At 38.9% G+C, this 24429-nt stretch overlaps 1 protein-coding gene across 2 annotated transcripts; it reads left to right on the top strand.

Moving 5' to 3' along the window:
- The first annotated feature begins 4441 nt into the window (after positions 1–4441).
- LOC116181422 (metabotropic glutamate receptor 1) lies at positions 4442–22920 on the top strand. Of its 2 annotated transcripts, XM_031501789.1 has the most exons (3): positions 4442–5972; positions 22464–22550; positions 22729–22920. In XM_031501789.1, the coding sequence occupies exons 1-3, from the start codon at positions 4721–4723 to the stop codon at positions 22848–22850; spliced, it is 1461 nt and encodes a 486-aa protein (XP_031357649.1). In that variant the 5' UTR covers positions 4442–4720; the 3' UTR covers positions 22851–22920. The 2 variants fall into 2 exon arrangements, with proteins under 2 accessions (XP_031357649.1, XP_031357650.1); XM_031501790.1 differs by lacking the exon at positions 22464–22550 and having other exon boundaries at positions 4443–5972; positions 22729–22919.
- The last annotated feature ends 1509 nt before the right edge of the window (positions 22921–24429 follow it).

The raw sequence follows: 24429 nt of genomic DNA, 5'->3' as shown, positions 1-24429 counted from the left end.
ATTAAGCATAACGTTTTAATGTTTTTTTAATGTACGTTATGGTCAATTTATTGTTGTAAAATGAAATTACGAAGGCTTCCAATTTAGGGATGTGTAAGTATTTGAACCTTCATATTCTCGTACCATGAAGACGGCGATTAACACGATGACACGATATTTCAACGACTTTGGTACATTTCTCGACTCTCCTCCAGTTTCTTAATCTTTTTCTTAAAATTTCGACTTTTAGCCTCAAATTTTGGTAATTATTACCTTTTGCGGTCAAAAAGTTCCGAAAAAAAATGTACATACCTCTTAAACAAGACGGCTAATTATAGATGAATGCAACAATCGTCGATGGAGATTGTAATATGACAAATATCAGCCGAATTGAAGTGTACATTACGGAAAATGGAAATGGCGTACTTACGATAAAGAGAAAAACGCAATTATATCCCCCCTATTGGAGTTTTTAGGCGAATCCGTTCACTAATTATTCCAGAATCCCCAATTTAATGAATCCAATTGCCAGAGATTAATAAAATATGGATGACGGCAATTAAACTTCCATGCGTTCTCAACTAACTCCTCAGCGGTTAGCCCAATACGGTTCTCGACAGAAAAAATGCAAAAAACGAAAAGCAATAATGTAATGAAGAACATAAATCGTTACATAGTTTCCGAGGGGATCGAAGAAAAATGTTTTCTTAGTTCTAGTGTTTTAGTCAATATCTATAGTATGCTGTGTACGTAAACGAGGGGGAAGGGATAAATCATGAAATGTGAAATTGAAAAATATATTGAAATAACTACACATACTGAACATACCTACTCAATAAATGAAATAACTTAAACATAAAATAACATAAAAATAAAAACTATTCACCAAGCTCGTAGTTTGATAACTCCTCTACGAGGGACACTGGACGGTTGAGTGCTTTCCGAGCAGGCTACCGAGCATGAGACGCCTGCTTCCGACAGCCACACCTTGGTCCGCACCCAGTCTTGCATGAGCAAACTATCATGTTCAATATAGTCAGCTGCGGCAGGGTCCATGCGCTGACGACACTTCTTCGACCCCCATTTCTTTGGATCCAGAAAGTTCCCCTCCTACAACCCCATTGCACCTTTAGTTGGGGAGATTGGTTTTCCGGCAGCCATGGTGAGAGGAGCTCCGTAAAATGCCAAAAACATTTGCTCGACACCTGCAGACAGGCGCTCTGGTGTGGTGGTTGGATTGTAAAACGAGTGGAGTTTGTAAAATCTGTCGCTCACGTAGTGTCACATCCTAAAAAAGCATGTCGACGGTTGCCCTAAGGAATGAGAGCTGGAGCTCGGTGGTACTTTGACTGACGGGCTTGTAAAAATGAATATGTGTGGACTGGGGAGTCAGTGAGCAATGTGAGGTGACGAAGGTGAAGGAACTAAAGGAGCTGAAGAATCTGAATAATCTGAAGGATCTCCAGGATCTGAAGAATCTGAAAAATCTGGAGTGTCTGAAGGGTCTGAAGAGTTTGAAGGGTCTGCATAGTCTCCAGAGTCTGAAGAGTCTTAAGTATCTAATAATCTGTTGGAAAGAAGTTGAAGAAGCTGAAGAAGCGGAAGAGGTTGGATAAAGAAGCGGAAGAAGCCTATGAGGGTGAAGAGGCTTAAGAAGCGGAAGAGGCTGAAGAAGGGGAAGATGCAGACGAGGCGGAAGAGGCCGAAGAAGCCCAAGAAGCTGAAGAATCTGAATAAACAAAAGAATCCGAAGAAGCTGAAGCCGAAGATGATGGACCCGAAGATGATGAAGCCGAAGAATCCAAAGAAGCCTGATGAATCTGTAGAATCCGTCTGAAGAGTCCGAAAAGTTTGAGGTATCTAATGATTCTGAAGAGTGTGGGCGGGCTGATGGTTCTGAAGAATCTGAAGAGCCTGAAGAATCTAAGAAGCTGAAGCTAGACCTGAAGAATCTGCATAATCTGAAAAATCTAAAGAATCTAAAGAATAACCAGAAGAATCTGCAGAGTCTGAAGAGTCTTAAGTATCTAATAATCTGTTGCAAGAAGTTGAAGAAGCGGAAGAGGCCGAAGATGCCCAAGAAGCCCAAGAAGCTGAAGAATCCGAAGAAGATGATGATGCGGAAGATGATGGATCCGAAGATGATGAAGCCGAAGAATCCAAGGAAGCCTGATGAATCTGTAGAACCCGTCTGAAGAGTCCGATTAGTTGGTATCTAATGATTCTGAAAAGTGTGGGGTGTTTGATGGTTCAGAAGAATCTGAAGAAACCAAAGCTGGAGCTGAAGAATCTGAAAAATCTGAAGGAGGGTCTGAAGAGTTTGAAGGGTCTGCATAGTCTCCAAAGTCTGAAGAGTCTTAAGTATCTAATGAAAGAAGTTGAAGAAGCGGAAGAGGCTGAAGAAACGTATCAGGCTTAAGAAGGGGAATATGCAGACGAGGCGGAAAAGGCCGAAGAAGCCCAAGAAACCGAAGAAGCAGAAGAATCCGAAGAAGATGGCGAAGCCGAAGATTATGGATCCGAAAAATCCAAAGAAGCCTGATGAATCTGTAGAATCTGTCTGAGGAGTCTGAAAAGTTTGAGGTATCTAATGATTCTGAAAAGTCTGGGGTGTCTGAAGAATCTGAAGAGCCTGAATAATCTGAAGAATATAAGAATCTGAAGAAGCCGAAGCTAGAGCTGATGAATCTGAAGAATAACATGAAGAGCCTGCATAGTCCGAAGTATCTGAAGAATCTGAAAAAGTTACAGAGGCTGAAGAAGAGGAAGAAAGGAAGAAGGGTATGAGGCTTATGAAGAGGAAAACGCAGACGAGGCGAAAGAGGCAGAAGAGGCCGAAGAATTGGAAAGAGCCTAAGAAATCAAAAAAGCGGAAGAGATGGAAGAAGCGAAAGGGTCTGTAGAAGATAAGCAAGGCTGACGCAACTGAAGCGGCTGCATCAGCTAAAGAGGCTGAAGAGGGCAGGGGATTGAAGGAGGCCGAATTAAGTGAAAGAAGCGGAAGAGGCGAATGAAGCTGAAAAGACAGGAGAGGTGGGAGAGGCTGAAGAAGCGGAAGACACGGAGAGGCCGAAGAATTTTAAGTAGATAAGCAAAGCTGAAGGTGAAGTGGATGAAAAAGCTGAGGGTGCTCAAGAGATTGAAGAGACTGAAGACGCTAAAAAAGCCGTAGAATCTGAAGAAGCGGAAGAGGCCGTAGAAGCAAAAAAGCGGAAGAGAGGAATAAACGGAAGAGGCTGAAGAAGATAAGCAAAGCTGAAGAGACTGACGAGACTGAAGACGCTGCAATGCCGTAGAAGCTGAAGAAGGTGAGGAAACGAAGGAAGCTGATGAATCTGAGGAAACTGAAGGACATGAAGAAGCTGAGTAAGCTGAAGAAACTGAAGCAGCCGAATCAGCTCAAGTAATTAAATGAGCTGAAGAAGCTGAATCATCTCAAGAAGAATCGAAAGAGGCTAAAAAAGTTGAAGAGACTGAAGACGCTGAAGAAGCGGAAGAGGTCGAAGAAACTGAAGAAACAGAAAAATGCTAACAAGCCGAAGAAGGCTTAATCAGCTGAAGACACTGAAGAGGCGAAAGGGGCTGAAGAGACTGAAGAAGCGAAAGAATCCGAAGAAGCTAAATCAGCTGAGGAAACGGAATCCGCTGAAGAGGTGAAAGAGGCTCATGGCGCTTAAGAAGCTGAAGAAATAACCTCAAAAATGAGAAGAAGCTGACAGAGTTGAGGGAACCATGGAAGCGGGAGAATCCAACGGACCTGGAGGAACTGATCTGATGAATCAATCTTGAAGATCCAGGAAGATCATCTGATGGATCTGAATAATATGGAGCCTTTGAAATACATGGGATACCTGGAGCATATGTAATGGTCCGAAGATGTGAAGCTAAATGCTACTTATATCCCTTGCCTGATTTACCCCGATGGTGTCAGGAAAACCCCAGTAAGAGGCGGCTCCACCGAAGCAAAATTTGGTCGATAATTTCTTGATTGATTCTCTAACTGCAGGCGCGGTTCTTCTCTGTCGGTCAACGGTTAGTTTGAGGAAAAATGAAAGTGGCGTCTGTGTTATTTATACTGGCTTTACTTGTCCCTCGTCATTTTCACTAAAAAGCAAAAATTTGGCCCCGGTTTTGGGAGCCAGTGGACAACGACTTTAATGCACTTTAATCCATTGTAGTGTATCTTGTGGTCTGTGCGGTTTGTTAAATGAAAAGATTCCCGATCGAAGACGATCACGTTTTACTATTAATAGAATCGACAAGCGTCGACAATGGATAATTGTCGAGGTAATCGATTGTAATAGACGAAATTGTTACATAAAGAAAGAGAGAGCCGCGTTCGCTTCTTTCTCTCTCTCTCACCATCTCGGTCTGCGAGCGAGTTTCGCCTTTTTTCAGCTTAAAATAAAACGAGTAGACTGTATTAAATGCGTTTAGCCTTCGTTCGAAAAAGCTGTCAGATAGCTCCCGCTGATAAAAAGGCAGAAACCAGTTTTGCCGAAACTTCTTTTTTTTAAGATTCCTCTGTGCGGGCGACCCGCGTCGTCGCGCCCATTTAATTCGAGCGATTTGCGAGGCTATCATTTTCGCATCGACCCTCTTAGATGTGTAATTAAGGAGTCCGACGTCGAAAAGTTTCCCTCTCTTTCTTCGGCTACCTGGAGGAAGCGACGAGAATAAATCGTTTGTTAGTGGTAAAAGACGGCGACGACAAGTACAACACGTCCGCGGCCGGGTCAGTATGGCTCGAACTGTGCTGGTGTGCACCGTGGTGCTGCTGACGGTCGCGTCTTCGGCGGAGAGACGAGTACAGTTTAATTTGAGCAGTCACTGGGATAGAGGTCCGCCCGTGCAGAATGCAAATGTGTTTATGATAGGCAAGGGTGATAACAGTACCTTCGCCTTGGAGCGCCGTTTGCAGATGAGCACCGAGTTCTTTTTGGTACCGAGCACCACGACTACCACCACCACCACGACGCCGGGCCCAGTCCAGAAAATAGGGTGCACGGATTGTCCCGATGAAAGTGTGCGAATTTACGGGTTGTTTCGCAGTGAGGTTTGGGTCATACCAGTTTTGGCGCTATCCACCTTGACGATGCTGCTCATCGCGGGATTTGAAGTGTTCGTGCTATGCAAAGCGTGCCAAACGATACCAAGCAGGAGGCACCTTTTTCTCGGGCAGATGCTGCTCTTGGGCCTATTTTCCGGCGCCGGTCTTGGGGGAGTAATCGCACTGACCCCTACACAAGCCACTTGTGCAATCGTTCGGTTTGGTACCGGCGTTTCGTACGCACTTGTATTTGCCTCCCTTCTGGTGAAGTGCGTCTTTTTAATCAGCCTAAATAGTGGAGTCTACCTACCGGCGCCGTACCAAGGGCTTCTCCTACTTTTCGCAGTTTTAATTCAGGTTGCCATTGGAGCGCAATGGTTGTTAACAAACCCGCCGCTAGTCGACAACATTGCCTTGGAGAATGTCTCCCAGAGCAAGCACCAGCTCTTGGTCACAGCCGAAGACATAAACAATGCCGTGACTGTGCCGTTGTGCCGAACGTCGTTCGCGGACATGCTTTTCTCCCTTATATACATTGTGTTCCTCCTAGTGTTTGTGTCAGTTTTGGCGTTCAAATCCCGTAGCATTAGAGACAATTACAGGGAGGCTACCTACATAGCCGTATCGATAGGTTGCAGCATCCCAACGTGGCTCATTTGGGTGCTGAGCGGATTTATTGTAAGTGATAGACATAAGGACGCCTGTGTTGCCTTTGGACTAATTATATCGACGGCCATGATATTCCTCATCATGTTCATGCCGAAAGGTCGCCAGCTGGCGGCGATGGGTAAGGAGGGTCTGTACATAGAGGATCGCGAGGACAGATTTAGTTCACTCAGCCGACAAGGATCGGGATATTCCCCTTCGTTTTTCCATTTCAAACCAGTGAAGTACGCGGCCGAAACGACGAAACGTCCAACGGTTGCGACGCTGAGTGGAGCAGGTATGGCTACTCTTTAATTTTACGCACTAATTGTACAGAGAGGTTTTTGCAAACGAAATTGATTTCACAAACGTAAAAAACTGCGGAGTACCGCAGGGGTTTAGTCTTGGACCGACATTATTCAGCTTAATCTGTGTCTTTTTAACCGTAAAAGTAGATAAAGTGATCACTTTAACGGCAAATCAAACAAATCATTGCGCATTCCAATGACATCTGTCATTCTAAATAAAAATGGAACGCGGCGCACGAAATAAAATAAATTTCAGAACAGAATACAATACTGTATCAAGTGACTAAGTGATTTTTTCTCAGCTTTGTGATGGTGCTAAAATAAAATTTTATGATATTATTTATTGTAGTACAGCAAATATTTGTACTTCGTTAATCGATTATGTATAAATGATCAGTAAGCAACCCTTCAATTGCTCTTTAAGGTTAAAGTTCCCTTTGGTTTTAAAATTACGAATTTTATGATTATATTCAGACCTATATGTATAGTAATCCTCGATTGAGGGGGTTGTAATTATTGTAGTACAGCAAATATTTGTACTTCGTTAATCGATTATGTATAAATGATCCCTAAGCAACCCTTCAATTGCTCTTTAAGGTTAAAGTTCCCTTTGGTTTTATTATTCAGACCTATATGTATAGTAATCCTCGATTGCGGGGGTTGTAATTATTGTAGTACAGCAAATATTTTACTTCGTTAATCGATTAAGTATACATTATCCCTAAGCAACCCTTCAATTGCTTTTTAAGGTTAAAGTTCCCTTTGGTTTAAAAATTACGAATTTTATGATTATATTCAGATCTATATGTATAGTAATCTTCGATTGCGGGGGTTGTAATTATTGTAGTACAGCAAATATTTGTACTTCGTTAATCGATTATGTATAAATGATCAATAAGCAACCCTTCAATTGCTCTTTAAGGTTAAAGTTCCCTTTGGTTTTAAAATTACGAATTTTATGATTATATTCAGACCTATATGTATAGTAATCCTCGATTGCGGGGGTTGTAATTATTGTAGTACAGCAAATATTTGTACTTCGTTAATCGATTATGTATAAATGATCCCTAAGCAACCCTTCAATTGCTCTTTAAGGTTAAAGTTCCCTTTGGTTTTAAAATTACGAATTTTATGATTATATTCAGACCTATATGTATAGTAATCCTCGATTGCGGGGGTTGTAATTATTGTAGTACAGCAAATATTTGTACTTCGTTAATCGATTATGTATAAATGATCAGTAAGCAACCCTTCAATTGCTCTTTAAGGTTAAAGTTCCCTTTGGTTTTAAAATTACGAATTTTATGATTATATTCAGACCTATATGTATAGTAATCCTCGATTGCGGGGGTTGTAATTATTGTAGTACAGCAAATATTTGTACTTCGTTAATCGATTATGTATAAATGATCAGTAAGCAACCCTTCAATTGCTCTTTAAGGTTAAAGTTCCCTTTGGTTTAAAAATTACGAATTTTATGATTATATTCAGACCTATATGTATAGTAATCCTCGATTGCGGGGGTTGTAATTATTGTAGTACAGCAAATATTTGTACTTCGTTAATCGATTATGTATAAATGATCCCTAAGCAACCCTTCAATTGCTCTTTAAGGTTAAAGTTCCCTTTGGTTTTAAAATTACGAATTTTATGATTATATTCAGACCTATATGTATAGTAATCCTCGATTGCGGGGGTTGTAATTATTGTAGTACAGCAAATATTTGTACTTCGTTAATCGATTATGTATAAATGATCAGTAAGCAACCCTTCAATTGCTCTTTAAGGTTAATGTTCCCTTTGGTTTTAAAATTACGAATTTTATGATTATATTCAGACCTGTATGTATAGTAATCCTCGGTTGCGATGAATTTTATGACTTTTGACTGTCGAGTAAATGACATCAACATTCTTATTTCTTATGGATGTCACGTTAGATTTTGTTACTTGATAAGCTGAAGGTATGTAACCTACATTCCTCAGGGATTTTAGAGGAGCACTATGCAAGATAAAGCCTTGACATTTAGAATTTCTTTGAAGGCGTTAAGGTATACGCTAAAGCGCTTCCTGAAATTCCCACGGGAACAGAAACTGAATTAAGACAGAGGGTTAATGTTCAACAGTAGTGTAATATCACATTTACCACGTAACAAAATCCCCCCTCACTCTTACTACTGGCATTTCCACCTCCGTACGTTCCATAACATCTGTTCCTCTTCTTCCTCTCCGTATATTCTACATTTTCTTCTTCTTATCTTCATTTCTCGTTCCCCCGTTGGGAACTTCCATACTTTTCCCTTCCCATTCTATTTGTGTTTCCTCGTACATCCTCTTCACTTCCAGTCTTTCGTTCAGTATCATTGCATAGATTCTATACGCCGTAGTCCTTACAATAATTCCCCTATAATTTTCCACAGAATCCTTGTTCTCTCTTTTGAAGATTCGCACAATTACCACTTGTTTCCATTCTTCGAGTAAACCCCCTCCTTTTCATACCATGTTGACTAGATTTCTCATTCTTTCCTTGACCCTATCTTCTTCATTATCTATCACGTCTCTCCCTGCTGTTTTCCCTTTCTTCAATTTTTTTAATTGCTGCTTCTCCCTCCCACTTGTTATATTTTTGTTTTTTCCTCTGTTTATCATCTTCCAAAAATCCTTTTCTGTTTTATTTCCTTAATTTGTTCTTCGTATTCTTTCTGTTTCTCCATCTCATTAGCGCATTTTTTAAGAATTAAAAAAAGTGCTATTGTTTGCGTTTTGTTCGTCGGTTCGTCCGCCTTTCCGGTCGTCCACTTGTGCGATTTTGAACTACTTTTAGGGGAATGGTCCTAGAGTCTTCGAATTTTTTAGTATATGTACCCTATACCTTGAAGGTGTGCCAGGCAGCCATAAAATTTCGCTGTCTCAAGGGGGGGGGGGGGGGGAGGCATGGCATCCCTTTAATGGTGCCAAGCAAAATTTTTCAAAATAGGGAGGGCCGCAGGTGACGAAATTCATTTCTACCAACAAGTCTCCTCCTCGACTCCATATCGTGATCGGATATTTATATTCTTTTGTACTTTTTTCTGTTCTTTCACCCATTTTCCCTCTTCTTTCTTTCTTCATCATTTCTCTAGATCTCCTTTTCTTTTCTGTGCACTCTTTGTCCCACAGCTCCTTTCTGCTTTCTCTCCCCTCTCCTTCTGTTAGTTATTTCGACGTCATTGCTTTTTTAATACTTTTCTTTATATAACCCCACTCCCCCTCTGTACTCGCTCCTTGTTGCTCTAGTCTCCCTATATACAACTCTTACTTGTCGCTTGTCCATAAGATAACTGTCATCGTCTGTGCGTCTTTTCATTCCTTGATCTTCTTATCTTCTCTTTTAGATTCAATTCCTTGGATTGGTGATCCGATTCTATCCTTGTTTCTATCTTAAATTCATCTATCTGATCCAGTATTTTTTCATTTACTAATGTGTAATCAATTACCAACCTCCCGCTTCTTCCCATGTTGTGAATTCCCCGTCCCTATCCCCCTCCAAATTTCCAACCTCTTTTTTCTGATAATTACTTCTCCCTCTTGCACTTTTTTGTATTGATTTTCTATCCTGTAGTCATCTTCTCATCTCTACAAATTTTCCCCTAATATTAGACCATGTTTTTGAGCTCTAATTTTAACGGAGAATGATAAATGATTTTATAGAAAATTTGGTAAAAGGACCACTCTTTAAATGAATCCCATAATCACCCACTCCCTTTGTAACGGAAGCTTTTATTATCGATTTCAATTTTTTCAATGTTTTCCCGCAGAAATATGAAAAGACACAGTTTTCCAGTGTCTTTCCAAACAAATTTGGTCGTGATAATGTAAAGAATTTATCTGGATGATTGGAGTCAACGAAATATGTGTCATTTTTGCGAAGGGGTTTTCTATGAGCTTTTGTTTTAATTGTTTTTGGTGGCTAGATAGCGGGCGTAGGGATAGGATTGCAGCATTTTATTAGGAAGTGAGCTCATTATGGTAGCGCTAAGTGTACGTTTCTTTGGAAATGCATCAGTTTTGGAAAACGTCCAAGCTTGCTTGCTTGCCATATAAGGTTAAAGTTATGAAAAGGGAAGCTTGAAAGCATAAGGTCCACCTGAACTAGAGCTGGGCAGAATACTTTCAGAAAGTATTTGAATACTAAATAGTAAATACTTTACACAAATCAAAGGTATTTGAATACTAAATACTTTTACGTCCAGCACAAGCGAATACTAGATACAGATACATTGAAAAGTATTCAAATACTTAAAAAAATAAGTATTCAAATACTTTAGAATGTATTCGAATACTTTCAAAAGTATTCTAATACTATGAAAGGTATTCGTATACTATAAAAAGTATTCGAATACTGTGAAAGGATTTCATTATCTTACTTTGAAAAGTATTCGAATACTTGTCACTCAAATACACCAAAATTAATAAGAAAAAGTGTTTTCCGGAGAAAATTTGGTGCAGTCGATTTTTGGAAAAAATGGAAGGTTATACACTGCCTTTTTCTGAGGCCCGAAAAAAAATTGTCTCAAATCGACCGGTAAATGTTCTTATAGAATGTGGCCTGTAGAATCCATAATTTCAAACAGTTCCAAGATTGGGCTACTAGTTCAAAAGTTACAGCCCTTTGAATTTTCTTTCGAAATTGGTTTCTAGTCTATAACTTTTGATTGAGAAGTCTGATCGAAAAAGTACGAATTGTTTTGGATTCTACGCACCAAAATTAATAAGAAAAAGTGTTTTCCCGAGAAATTTTGGAGTAGTCGATTTTTGGTAAAAAAAGGAAGGTTAAGTATTCAAATACTATGCGAAGTAAAGTATTTGAATACTTTAAAGGATTTGAATACTAAACAGTATTTACAAAATCGAATACTGCCCAGCTCTGACCTGAACCCAAATGGTTGAAATAAAAAAGATTGCAAAACAAGGGGTAGAGAATTAGCGTCCCAAATTGGCGCATCTCTGACATCTTCAAGCTGGAACGAAGCAACAATGAACATCCTTACAGAAGTCCAGATCCGCTTGATCTTTGTGCTAAAATGTAAGGCGTAAACGCAATTAATAAATGATGGCGCTCTCATGAGTTCCCCAAGGTCTCATTGACACTCAATTATCGCAGAAAAAAAAACGTCGAATTATTGGCATTTTCTAAACCGATAAAAAGTTGCTAATGGATTAATTTCTCTTTATGACTCAATCGCGCGTTTTATTACGACTTAGACCCGCTGATGAATGTGGGACACCGTTTTAAATACATTATCATAATTTACGAGCGACATCTATCGTAAATACTAAAACAAAACGTTTTGGAACGGTTTTTCCTCAAAGTGGCTAATTAAGATACGAGTGGTAATTATGTGGAGCGTAGCGTTTCCTTCCTGCGACTGCAATTATCTCCTCGTCTTCTGCCCCCGTCGTATTGAACATCTAATGCGATTATTCACCTTTTCGAAGATAACGTCACTGTAATCTTTTTTTTTGGAATATGATTGACAGTCGATTTTGGGCTTGAGCTAATGGAACTGACTGACTTATCGTCGTGTAAAAGCAATTTCGTTGTCGCAAAAGCAGAACCATATTTTATATACCGGTTCGTCGATCTCTTAAAATTAACGGACAACATCTTCGTTTTTTTTTGTTCTCTCTTAATGTCCATCAATGTAAATTTCGCTTATGAAAAATGAAACCTTAAGAAGAGTGTGTAGGTATTTCTTCTCTTTTGAGGTTGGCGTTACCCTTGAGAAAAAAGTCAACAACCCGATAGGTTATACAATACAATACATCAACTCTCATTTACATGACGGCTTGTGTCATTCTTACAATTACAGTTACTTCTTAGAACATTGCCTTTGTTAGTGTAGGTACCAACGCGACCGTGTACCGAACGCCTTCATTAATAATCAATTTTTTTTCGTATGGGAATCAAGAGGTAATGAAATAGGTCACCATTCGTCATCTCACAGTTTGCCTCTGTGGAATAAATGCAAAATTTCACGCCGTAATGAGCGCGGTACTTTATTGCAAAGTAAAATGTAATTATTTGCCTCTCTCTCCAAGCGCTCGTAAAGTTTTGATGGGTTCTGTTTGGTAGCCGTTTTTTAAGACATTTTCTCTGTACGCTTCGGCTTTTTAGAGGTTCACGCAAACTATCCGATGGCGAAAGTCCTAACCTTCAAGTTAAGCAGTTGAAGTAATCTTGAGACACGCAGAATTATTTAAAATAATACAAATTACTTTTTGTAAACTTCTGGACCGGCAATGAGAGCGGTTGTGCCTGGCGAGTTCTGTATTTACTTTACCTACTATTGTAAAGAATTTTGAACGTGAGGAGGATCCGCGCTTAAATCGGGCTTACACCCAGCCCAAGTGGAATTTGTCTTTATCAAGACACAAATGAATAAACGCGAAGTCTTAATTAAATTGTGGCAAAACAGTGTAGAAACCAAATCAACAGGACAACAGCGCGAAAAGCTAAGTAGCCACAATTGATAGGGAACGTATTTATTTAGGACCCCGATATGACCATTATACCAACAACGAATTATGTTGCAGTTGAGCAAATTTCTTCCTCGGGACAAATTATTGAAGTTGCATCCGAGTTAAAACCAATTAAGTATGGAGTACCCCAAGGATCTATCCTTGGTCCTATATTATTTATAATTTTTATGAATGAACTATTTAACTGCTTCACCACATATGCAGATGACACTACTGTTAGTGTGGCTTGTGTTGAAGAAGAGTTAGAAATTAATTTAAAACGTACTCTTATTAATTGGTGAACTTTGGAAAAAACAAAAATTCTTCTTTATAAGAAAAATATGGGTTTTGATATCGCTCCATTGCGTTACCAGTCAGTTCAGTTAGAAAGATGTCAATTCTGTACCTTCTTAGGAGTTATTATAGATACAGAATTGTTGGAAAGATCACATTGACCATCTGAGAGCAAAATTACATTCATACATTTTCGCATTGACCCATTGTAAAAATTTATGTAACCATAAAACCCTTTTGCAAATCTACTATTCAAAATTTGAAAGTAAGGTGCGATACCGTATCATTATGTGGAAATGCTACTAGTCATAGAATTGCTAGCATATTTAAGGTTCAAAAAGGCAATCAGGGTAATGTTTTCGCTACAGAAACGGTAATCCTGCAAACCGTATTTTAAAAACTTTCAGATTGCAACGGTCTATTCATTATATGTGTTTGAATGTTTATGTTTCGTGTTCAAAAACAAAAAATTATTATTATTAAATTGTGATAACCACTCATATAATACGAGAACAAAAAATAACTTTTCTATAATGAGATAAAAAAATAAGGTGCATAACTCATCCTACCTACAGATGGGGGTGAGATTCTATAATGTCCTTCCGGCACATGGTATTACAATGTTGGCTCCTTTTAAAAACCAAATTAGAAAAATTCTTCAGTCGATGGTGCTATACACACTGGATGATTTCTTTGCTAATATCAAAAAATATTAGTCATATGAAAAAAAAAATTTTAATATATACACTTATTTACATTTCTTTTTTATAGATATATTTATATTATTTATTGTACTATTGTGTTTTTTATTTATGTTGTTATTGTGTGACAGTTACACCACATTCGTGGTTGAAATAAATTATATATATATATACAAAAAATTCAAAGCGCTGTAACTTTTGATCTAGTAGTCCAATCTTGGAACTGTTTGAAATTATGGATTCTACGGGCCAAACTCTATAAGAAAATGTTTTTTCCCGGTCGATCTCAGACAATTTTTTTTTACGGCCAAAAAAAAAGCAAGTGTATTACCTTCGTCTTTTACCAAAAATCGACTACTCCAAAATTTCTCGGGAAATCACTTTTTCTTATTAATTTTGGTGCGTAGACTCCAAAACGATTGGTACTTTTTCGATTGGACCCCTCAATCAAAAATTATAGACAAAAAACCAATATATATATACAAAAAGTTCAAAGGGCTGTAACTTTTGATCCAGTAGTCCAATCTTGGAACTGCTTGAAATTATGGATTCTACGGGCCAAACTCTATAAGAAAATGTTTTTTCCCGGTCGATCTCGGACAATTTTTTTTACGGCCAAAAAAAAGCAAGTGTATTACCTTCGTTTTTTACCAAAAATCGACTACTCCAAAATTTCTCGGGAAAACACTTTTTCTTATTAATTTTGGTGCGTAGAATCGAAAACGATTCGTACTTTTTCGATTGGACCCCTCAATCAAATATTATGGACAAAAAACCAAATCCAAAACGATTCGTAGTAAATGCATATACACAATGTTGGTTACACTCAAGGTTAAAAGCAAGTTTTTGGGAACAATGGGTCAGGTAGTAGCAGGTACCTAAATTCTTAGAAAGGGTTAAGAGTACAGGATGTGACTCATCTTTGGTGCAATAAAGTCCTTTTGTTAAAAGCAAGATGGAAAATTACATGGCCTTGTAGGCAAATTTAACTAAAAACAAGATATGTGGAAATTATTGAATCGCCACTCATTTATCGCACATAGAATCTAAACTGATGTAATGTAATCCCGCTCCAGCAAGATGGGTAGCCCGCCCCTGGTTTCGGGGCTTCGAGCCTACAGTTGAATGTCGAAGACAATCACGGAATTAAGTGTCGTAGCTCAATTTTGACTACAGTTTTTACCACCCCCGTGACTGCTTCATTGACGGAAAAAATTGTTAGTTACAAAACAGCAAGTCAGTACATACATCAAACGAATCGGTAATTTTCACATATTAAAATAAAGTGATTAAGACTTATATGAATGTTACTTCACGGACAAGACCAAGTAATCAACATCAATCAACATAAATTAAGCAAGCATTACACCAAAAACGTAAACAATTACAAACAATAGCATAACGGTATTTAACATGTCATTCTGCATTACGGTTAAACCAAGTAAATTTCAAAAACAAAGATTGAAACACCCAAAAAATATAAAATGCGGCATACAGCACACAAATACGATATAAAGAAATGCAAGAATTACTACCTGCATTAAATAATACAAAATAACAACAAACATTTATGGAGCGACGCGTTCACGACCCCCGTTCGTGCTTTGTAGGTGGCGCAGGTAGCTTTTTCCCAGCTAGAAATTGCATGGTTGCCAACTCTCAAAAGTGTATGTATCGTCGTAAGTCGTATATACAGGGTGGAACCTCTCAGAACAGAGAGAAATAACGGGGACCACAGGCTGCTGCTACATAGCTCTACAGACTAGGGAGTAACAATGTCCGGAACCACTACAACAGCGTGCTGAGGGTAGTAAACATGATAGGGGAGGTAGATGAAGAGAAGGAACACCGGAGAACAAGGGTGATGGGAGAGTACGAGGAAGCGAGAGGAGCCGCCATCCCAAACCCTTATAGAGGGTCCTCCATGATTCTCGTTTTGACGAAAATGTCGATTTTCCATAAACTAACACAGGTCTGCAGACAATTGCCCGTCCTTTATTGAGAATGTTGCGGTTATATAGGTCTTTTAGTAGTGAGATAAGAATGTTACACCCATTGCGGGTATGGCGGGGTAAAATACAAGTAACGGGATCGGCCTTTATATCCAATTACACACTCTCTCTCTCTGTATAAGTTTCTCCAATGTATTCTGAAACGTTCATGAAGATATCCTCTTCTAGTACTCCATTTAGTCACGTATGGAATTATCTTGCGCCACTGGTGCAAATGTCTATCGACGTCCGAGACCCTGAAAAAATCCTCTAACCACTATTCTGGCTCTTTTTCTTTTCAGCGTGCCGTTTTTGAGTATAACCCGACTGCTGATTACTGGATCCCCGATGATCCACAATCGAATTCAATTCTAAAGCCATGGCTTGAATCCATCCTCCAGAATTTGACTATCACGAATTTGAATTTCTTCTTAAACATGAGGCTGGAAACCACGAGGTTCTCCCTTATCTCCTACATTGTTCGCCTTTTCCAATTTTTCATTCTTCTATTAATATCTAAACTTACTTTCTATTCTTTTCTCATCTTCTCCATTTACATTGCGTATTTTCTAAAAAGTGTGCAAAGAAGAATGAAGATTGCAACACCCATGGTATTACAAAATGGCGGTTCAAAGAAGAAGAGTAATCATCGCAGAATAATTCGGAATGGATAGATTAATTACTAATAACGGATGCAATAAAAGCACAAAGGGCAAAATGAAAATACTCGATAATTACAAACGGTCCCTGACTTGCACCTTGAATTTTTTCATATCCCACCTACCTCGCGTAACCTTCCGAAACCATTTACTTTCAACAAAAAGCTACTTTTTTTCCTTTATCCAACAGTCAATCAATCTGTTTATGCCAAATTTATACACCATTTAAACATGATTGAAAACCTTAAAAGAATGCCCAGCGTGAACACGTTTTAGAAGTCATTCTCCATTTCTAAGGAACATCAGTCAAGTTTTTGTGATTACGCAACCCGTACGAAATTGACATCGCGATTTTATAATTAATCCATTAATAACAGAACTGTGACGTGAACTATGAATAGAATTTTTAATTTCTGCTGGATACGTAGAGGAACTTTCAATTTAATTGTTAATAGCGATATAAATAAATAGCAGGTGCGTTGGGAATAATTCGCTTTCGTATATGTGGCTCGAGAACGGTTTGGTGTAACAGATGGTAGATTCGATGGTGCTTACACGGATTCATTACAAAAAGGAAAAGAATATGAATCGACACGAGGAAAACAACGAGTCACTGTTAAGTGAGAGTTGTAATTGCGAAAGACATTTTTTTGAGGATTTTTAGCGTCTCACAAAAGGAATTTTAGCAATTTCGCGTAGAAACCTCGTAAATTGGCATATGCAAATGTTTAAACAATAATCAAGCTTTTAATTAAACAAATGCTATAGTTTCTTCTTCTGCAATTGTAATGGCTCAGTGCGAAAGTAAATTTCATCTAATTTTGAACGCTTTGCGGAATTGCGATTTTCCAATCGGCTTTCTTTTATGCAGAAACTCGAATCTGGAGAGCACCGTACAGTCTTTCTGTGGTCTGAATGCATTTTCTAAAAGGGTTATTTGAACCACGAAAACATGAAACGACAATAAATTGTGGATACACCTTCTTGTGCTTCTTTCAGGTTCAGGTACAGGCGGTGATCCAAGAAGGTCTCATGGCATGTTCCAGTAAATCTCCTATTCTGACAAACTTCCGACAACAAATCTTAGTGTTCTTGCATTTTAAAGAAGAAGAAACTAACACAAAACACCACAATTGCACTTCTGCGTTCGACGTAAAATTTGCTCTTTGATGGTGGATAAACTCCCATTAACTAACTATATTAGAAAGGCTTCCTTTTGCGATAAATAATCGCCTATTCATAAGGGGTGCCCGACCAGTCAGCACTTAGACACACCTAAGGCCTATGGTGCGTACCCCCCTTCCTTCACAGCCAAGTTCAGAGCCCGTTCGTAAGTTGGTTTACCCTCCCCGGTTTCAGATTAATTTAAATAACGACGTATTAGTTAAATCTCGTAATGCAATATCTATCTAACGAACTTTACAACGGGCAAGACTGACTGTCTCGTGACAATGCGCATAAATACGTCTGACTGGTGAACACCAAAAACAAACGAAACGGCTACGTTTCAACGTCAAAGCAAAGGAACAATTAATGTCCACCACCAAACAAGCCTCGTTTCCATCTGCATTCGTCTCTTTCCGTTTTTTCCTGCCTCCTTCCTTAATGAATTACTGCGTCGTGTTCAAATACAATAAACCTGTATTTTCGTATCTTGAGATTAATTAGGCTACGCAGCGATAACCAATTTCTTATCGCATCGACCGGAGATAAAATTTTTACAAAAGAAGAAACCTAACCGTTTAACACGTAATAACTTTACAATTAAATAAACAAAATACAAGGCGGATATTTAAATAAAATACAACATTAACCTCGAGACGATCGAGATCAAATGAACGAACACAGTTTACGCTGACCCGTTATTATTATAGCTTCTGAAGCCAAATAAATGGTGTGCTTAAGGTAGTTTACACAATACACGTCTTTAAAAGAGGCCTGACAGTAAATTTTGCCGTTTTGTGTTTCTGTGATCCCAATCTTTACAGAAAAAAAAACTTGTATCAAGATAGATGGTGCTTGACCAAATGTAATGCATGAAAACGTAACAATAAGTTGCTAGTTGAGGTATGAGAGAAAGAGACAAAGAAGAGAGGGATACAGGTATGGAAGAAAAAACAGGAAGAGATTAAATCGGAAGAGGAATAAAGAGGTTATACTTGTGAAGTAAAATATAGGCATAATAAATTAAACAAATATAGCAAACGAGCTCCTGGGTATGGCTATAGTATGTGCAAAACTAAATTTTAAACCTGATGTTAGTTTTGCTTTTATTTAAAGTGTATATGTATGAAATTTCATTTGAATGCCTCCATAAATAAACTGTGCATGCGCAAAACCAAATTTTGAAACTGATGTTAAATTTTCTTTTATTCCAAGTGGTTATGTACCAAATTTCATTTAAATACCTTCATAAATAAGAAAGTTTGCAATTCGGTCTGTAAATGGTCGAGATGCGCAAAGGGCACTGTGAATGCTGATCGATTAGGTTCAACTTTTGGAATTGTGTTTTATATGGCTAAAGCTATGCGCGTATTGAATTTCATGCAATTCGGTTCATTACTAACGGAGATGTCAAAAGGGCCTACTTTATTTTTTGGGCTACATTGCCAATTCACGAACTCCGATCTACGAATTTGATAAAGAATCCCCACCTGCACAATTTCATCGTAATCGGTCCATTCGTTTATGAGTTATCGTGCTAACGGACGGACGGACGGACAGACACAACAAAATTATAAACTCGCTAGGTGCTCGTTAATAATGAAGAGATAAACTGGATTGGTTCACCACCAATTTCTTCCACAAAAAAATATCTGGGGTCGGTTAGACCGATCTCCTTCATTATACACCTATGGATGGTGTAACGGGAGCACTTGAATGATGTTGAATTTTTTTAATTTTATTAAGATTGCGTACTTTTAGGTATTGTATTTTAAGGACTATACATTTCGGCTCTCAGAAGGCTACGATCTACACAGTAGATATGATTATGTGGAAGATCGTAGAACTATAATTCCTGACTATTCTAAGGGTTGAATGTTTGATGAAAGCAATTTCAATATACTCAGCTTCCGTTTACTATACAATTTTAAGGAATGCTCAAGGTTAGTGACCCGAGAAACTTAATGGCGACAGTCGGACGAGCGATAATACTGTCTTAGTGGGCTTTACGTGCCCAAAACAGCCCAGTCAGGATCACTCATGGTGATATCATGTGGGTTTCGTGTGAAGCACTGATTGTCAATATTAAGTGACCATCGGTTTGGACTTCTGTACGCATTTGATTGGGGCATGAGAACGAATCCGACTCGTTCATGATTAAAGGCGGCCCTGTTAAGGAATTATCGCCATTTTGAACGCATCCATTGGTGTGAATATTTCGAAAGTGGCGTGTGAAGGGTAGTTATAAATGATACACGTTGCATATATACCGCTTCGTACGGATAGTAGGCGCGAGTTAGATTATCAGCGATAAACATGCGCATCTAGAACGCATGGGTTGTTACCAAGGTAGCAGCGAAATTTACTGCTTCGACGGTTCCGGTTTGGCCGAGACAAAAGATGATCTGCTATTTGTTTAAGAAGGACGTTGTCGAAAAATTTGCGTTGGCTCCGTTTTGTGTTTTCCAAAAAAAAATGGGGATACGGGTGGAAACACCAAATTTTAGTTTTGGATGGCAATAAAATTAAGAATTTGGAATTCAGGGGCGTTTGTACACCATTCAAAAATTTTGATTTAAAATGTTTGTGGGAAGATTTTGCAAAACGAATCAACATTGTCGTCTGTAGATCTGTTTATAAAAATCCGATTTTGACATAATTATTGCAAGACGTTTAAAAACCGCTAACACCTCATTCTCCCACATTATTCATAGGTAGGTCCGACTAAAACAAGTCGATTCGAATCGACGGTCCCTAATTTGAATTTCAAATCACGCGTGAAACCATTAAAAAAAACGAGAAGTAGAACACCGTTTCAAACGAACGCAGTAAATAATCGATCATCTACCAACTAGAAAATTACGCAATCTGTTAATACGACAAATTTAACGTAAACAAATTATGGAAGTAATTGACCCATTTTGAGTTTTTTTTTTAGGTAGGTAACTGTGCTCCCCGGTAATTCGATCGGATCACGTTTTAATAACCGAATTTCACAGTTAGTTAGCAAAAGAGTCGTAAAAATGTAAACCGAAAAGTCGAGTTCATTAGTGAAAGCAAAAAAAAAGAGAAGAATCTGTCCATTTATGACGCCGCGGTTACCTACATTTCAGAAATATTCGGCCTGAGAAAGAAGTCTAATTAATTATTGTTGCTGCAACGCCTTCGTTTGTACTTTCTCACGAGATGCCGATTACGAAATGCGGTGGATATATTCAAATTTCACTTTTTTCCTGGGGATCAATTAGAACTGGTCGTGGGATGGTGCGGTTTTGTGTTAACGAATTAATAATTGGGCGTTGTTTTTTGTCGCAGCTAGTAAAGTGTAGTTTACGACCGAGCTTCTTAAAATAAATCAAAGCGAAGTTAATTGGTCGAATCGGGGCCGAAAAAAAACTTTACGGTACTGCTAAATGGTGGGTTATAAATTTTTTGTATCGTCCTATGGGGAGCAATTTGAAGCAGCTGAGAGCAAAAATTGAATTTTAATTATACGCAGCGGGAAAACGGCATTATGTGAGGTCAAATGAACGTTAAGGTCCGTAACGTTGAAAGTACCGACGACGTCGCATTATTTAATGGCTAGAAACGTTGAGCGCTTTGCTACTGGTCGCCGTGGTGCGTGAAGAATGGAAGATCGTGTCACTGGGAAATCATGTGTGGTTTGTCATGGTTAGGTACTTTTTTCTTGTTGGAATTATATGTCAATAGCCATATTCCGACACTAAATGAAGAACATTTTACTTATAGAACTGTTATAGCAATTTCTGTGGGCCCTTTTGGCAAAACTTTCTTCTTTTCCCTCCCTCGCTCTCGGTGTGTCCATCCTGGTTCTGCTCTTCGTCTTTTTTCTTTGTCTCCCTTATTTTCTATAATTCCATTCATCCAGTTCCCGCTCCTTCACCATTGGACCAATATGTCTTCCTGCTTTTATTCAATCTCTACTTTTCTACATTTTAATATCAGATGACAGACTCAAACAAACAAAAATTTTCAAAACGAAATTCCGTCACTGCTGTCTCCAAACCTCAATGTATTAACACGCTATTTATATCACAGATTTACATTCATTAACCTATGGCAATAATGTTACTGAATACGTCAAACTTGGCAACAATGTGCTTAATATTGTTTATCTACCTTTGCAGAGGACTTCCTACTAGTAAAGGAGTATACATATTTCCTTATGATTCTTCATTTCCTTATTATTCTGTGCCTCAATTTTGGCGGTCGGTTTAATCTGTTCTAAATGAACACTCAGGATATAGATTAGGTCATCTCTGTATTGAGGAAAATGCAACGTGGCATGTTTAAAGTGCAGTTTATAAGGTTATAAATCCGGAGGTCGGGTGTTCGAACCTGGGTTGAGGTGAATTTTTCATCTGTGGCGGAGATGGAAATTACCTTAGACCAGTTCCGAGCATTCTACCTGCTACTCCGAATTAGGTTTTCCTGCAGTTTTCCTAATTCGTAAGGTAAATACCGGAATAGTATAGACCAACTTAAGACCTTCTGCAGAGGCACCTCTAAATAGCATTATGCGGGTCACTCTGTAATTGGGCGCATGCAAGTTGAGGGCCCAAAACAAGAGAGGGATAATAATAATAATAACGTAAACAGAAAACCACCAAAAGGTTTTGAACCACCGATATGTCCATGAACTTAGCAGAGCAAGGTCAGCAGAACACAATCAAACATCTTGCATAATTAGGTACTAATTAAGTGCCATCGGCCACCCTTGGCTACGTGACTGCCAGCTTGGGCACTGGAAAAGCTAGTTTCGTAAAATCATTAGAGGCTACCCAGAACTCTAACTTGGAGTTTCAGTGGAATGGCATAAAATCGCGTTAAAAATACCTAGACCGAGAAACAACGACAAATTTAGTAAACGTCCGCTACCGCAATTTTCTCTGTACATAGGTTAGAACTAGCGTGTAAACGTAAGAACGCTAAGAAATCCATTGTCCTATGGAAATCGGAGTACCACAAGGTACTGTATTAGGGCCACTCTTGTATTCTGCTAGTGCCCGAGTTTCTATTTCTATAGCAGATGCTACTTTGGGAAGTGTCTGAAAATAGTAACACATTAACAACGTTTGCAAGACCTCTCATTCATTCATGCGTACATAGTAGTGGTGTGGTATAGATTTTTGGTTGCACTGTATATATTTCAGATCATACTCTATATCCAGCTCCACCGAGTTACAATAGAATTTTTCAATGCTATCCGCCAAGGTACTATCAAACGCGATTTATGCCAGGTTTGTATCCTTTTTCAGTGCCTTTTCTACAACTAACATCTAACGCGGTGGATGTGGGACTTGCATGCACCAAAAATCATTCCACCATTTTGTTGTTTGGCTAACGAGCACACTCTAACAACCTCCCTCGCGCGCTTCGCCTCTGGATTTATCTGGACTAATTTTGTTGTTTGTATAGGGAGCATCTTCGTGCGGCCGGAGGAGGGAAACGTTTACACAACGTTGGAGCCAACTTTGAGTACGAATCCCAACGTCTACTTCCAGTGCGGGAATGGCGTCCATCCGGGGATGATGTACTGATGACAGGAGCGGAGCGTGCGATTAGTTTTAACTTGTTGCTTTCTAATTGTAAAGTAATGTGTAATAAAATGAAAGAAAAAAAGTTACTCCCGTTGTCCACCTACGATTTGTTACAAAATACTTATGAAAGTTGTCTAATGGGTTTCTCTCGCTATTATTATATTGCGTTTGTACCTTGATCTGAATTATTTAAATATTTCTGTGATTGTTAATCAAATGATGGATTGCATAAGCTTATGCTTTACAGGAATTGATATCGTTAATTTTGCAAAATGCAAATCCGAAACAGAAATTGCATCAGAGAAGTATAGTGATGAAGCAGATAGCGGATAGTTCGGTAAATTTATCCCGAAACCTGGCTAAGATGAGCCTAGCCGCGCTCCTTTCAGTCGCATACTCCCAAACCCTTGTAGGTGCATGGTTCTTGTACCAGGGCTACATCAATATATGGCAGATACCGTTTTGGATTTCGACCCTTTTCAGGATTTGCTATGGGTCTAGCGGGCGCAAGCACGATTTTCCATGTACTTAAAGAAAAATTCCAAAGGTGACACATAGTACTTGATCCTCGGAGAGCCAGGTGAAGGTTCGCCCCCTTCTTACGGAAATACTATCCCTAGCTCGACATTCCGCGAATGTGGGCGTAGCCGCCCCAATGGACAAAGTGTCAACTCTGTCAAGAATCCAGGTTTTGATTCGCCCTGTCTCCTCTTAGCGTTACCTCTCGGTCTTCGTAGACAAAGGCCATTCTGAAACCTGTCGCTGCTTCGCTAAAGGGCCCAGTTTGTTTGTTCTGGGAGTAGTTTGTTTTATACGTTTTTTCTAGTCCACAAGTGTGGGGGAAAAAATGTCCCCACGTGTGGCGCCCCATCCCACGTGTAAGGCGACTTAGTACAACGGAGTGGTGATCCTCTAGTCAGCCACGCATCCCTCTGGCCCTTGGGATTTAGATTATACTTGTCCATGTGGTTCAAGTTGAGACTCCCTCGCCACCTTGAGCTACCCCGTAGAAACCATTGGCCCCGACACGGCAGCCGAGTGGGGTAACTCGTCCGCGATGCCGTTTTTGGTTGCTACCAGTCACTGTTCGAGTAAGATGTTCATCAAATGAACTCGACAAAACATTTAAATCATACAAAAAGACAACACTTCACCATTGTCGTTGGTGAGTCCATTACAGAACGATTTTGTAAATACTTTTTAGTATTCAAATCCTTTAAAGTACCTACTTATTCAAATACTTTTATGGAAGCAGTATTTGTATTTGTAACTCAAATACTTTCTCAAATATTTAGTATTCGAATACTTCGCAAAGTATTTGGATACTTCGTAAAGTATTCGAATACTTCGCATAGTATTTGAATACTTAACCTTCCTTTTTTACCAAAAATCGACTGCACCAAAATTTCTCGGGAAAACACTTTTTCTTATTAATTTTGGTGCGTAGAATCCAAAACAATTCGTACTTTTTCGATCAGACTTCTCAATCCAAGGTTATAGACTAGAAACCAATTTCGAAAAAAAATTCAAAGGGCTGTAACTTTTGAACTAGTAGCCCAATCTTGGAACTGTTTGAAAT

This window comes from Photinus pyralis, unplaced genomic scaffold (assembly GCF_008802855.1).
Source record: "Photinus pyralis isolate 1611_PpyrPB1 unplaced genomic scaffold, Ppyr1.3 Ppyr1.4_LG9, whole genome shotgun sequence".
NCBI lineage: Eukaryota > Metazoa > Arthropoda > Insecta > Coleoptera > Lampyridae > Photinus > Photinus pyralis.
This window is presented reverse-complemented; position numbering and strand designations above follow the sequence as displayed.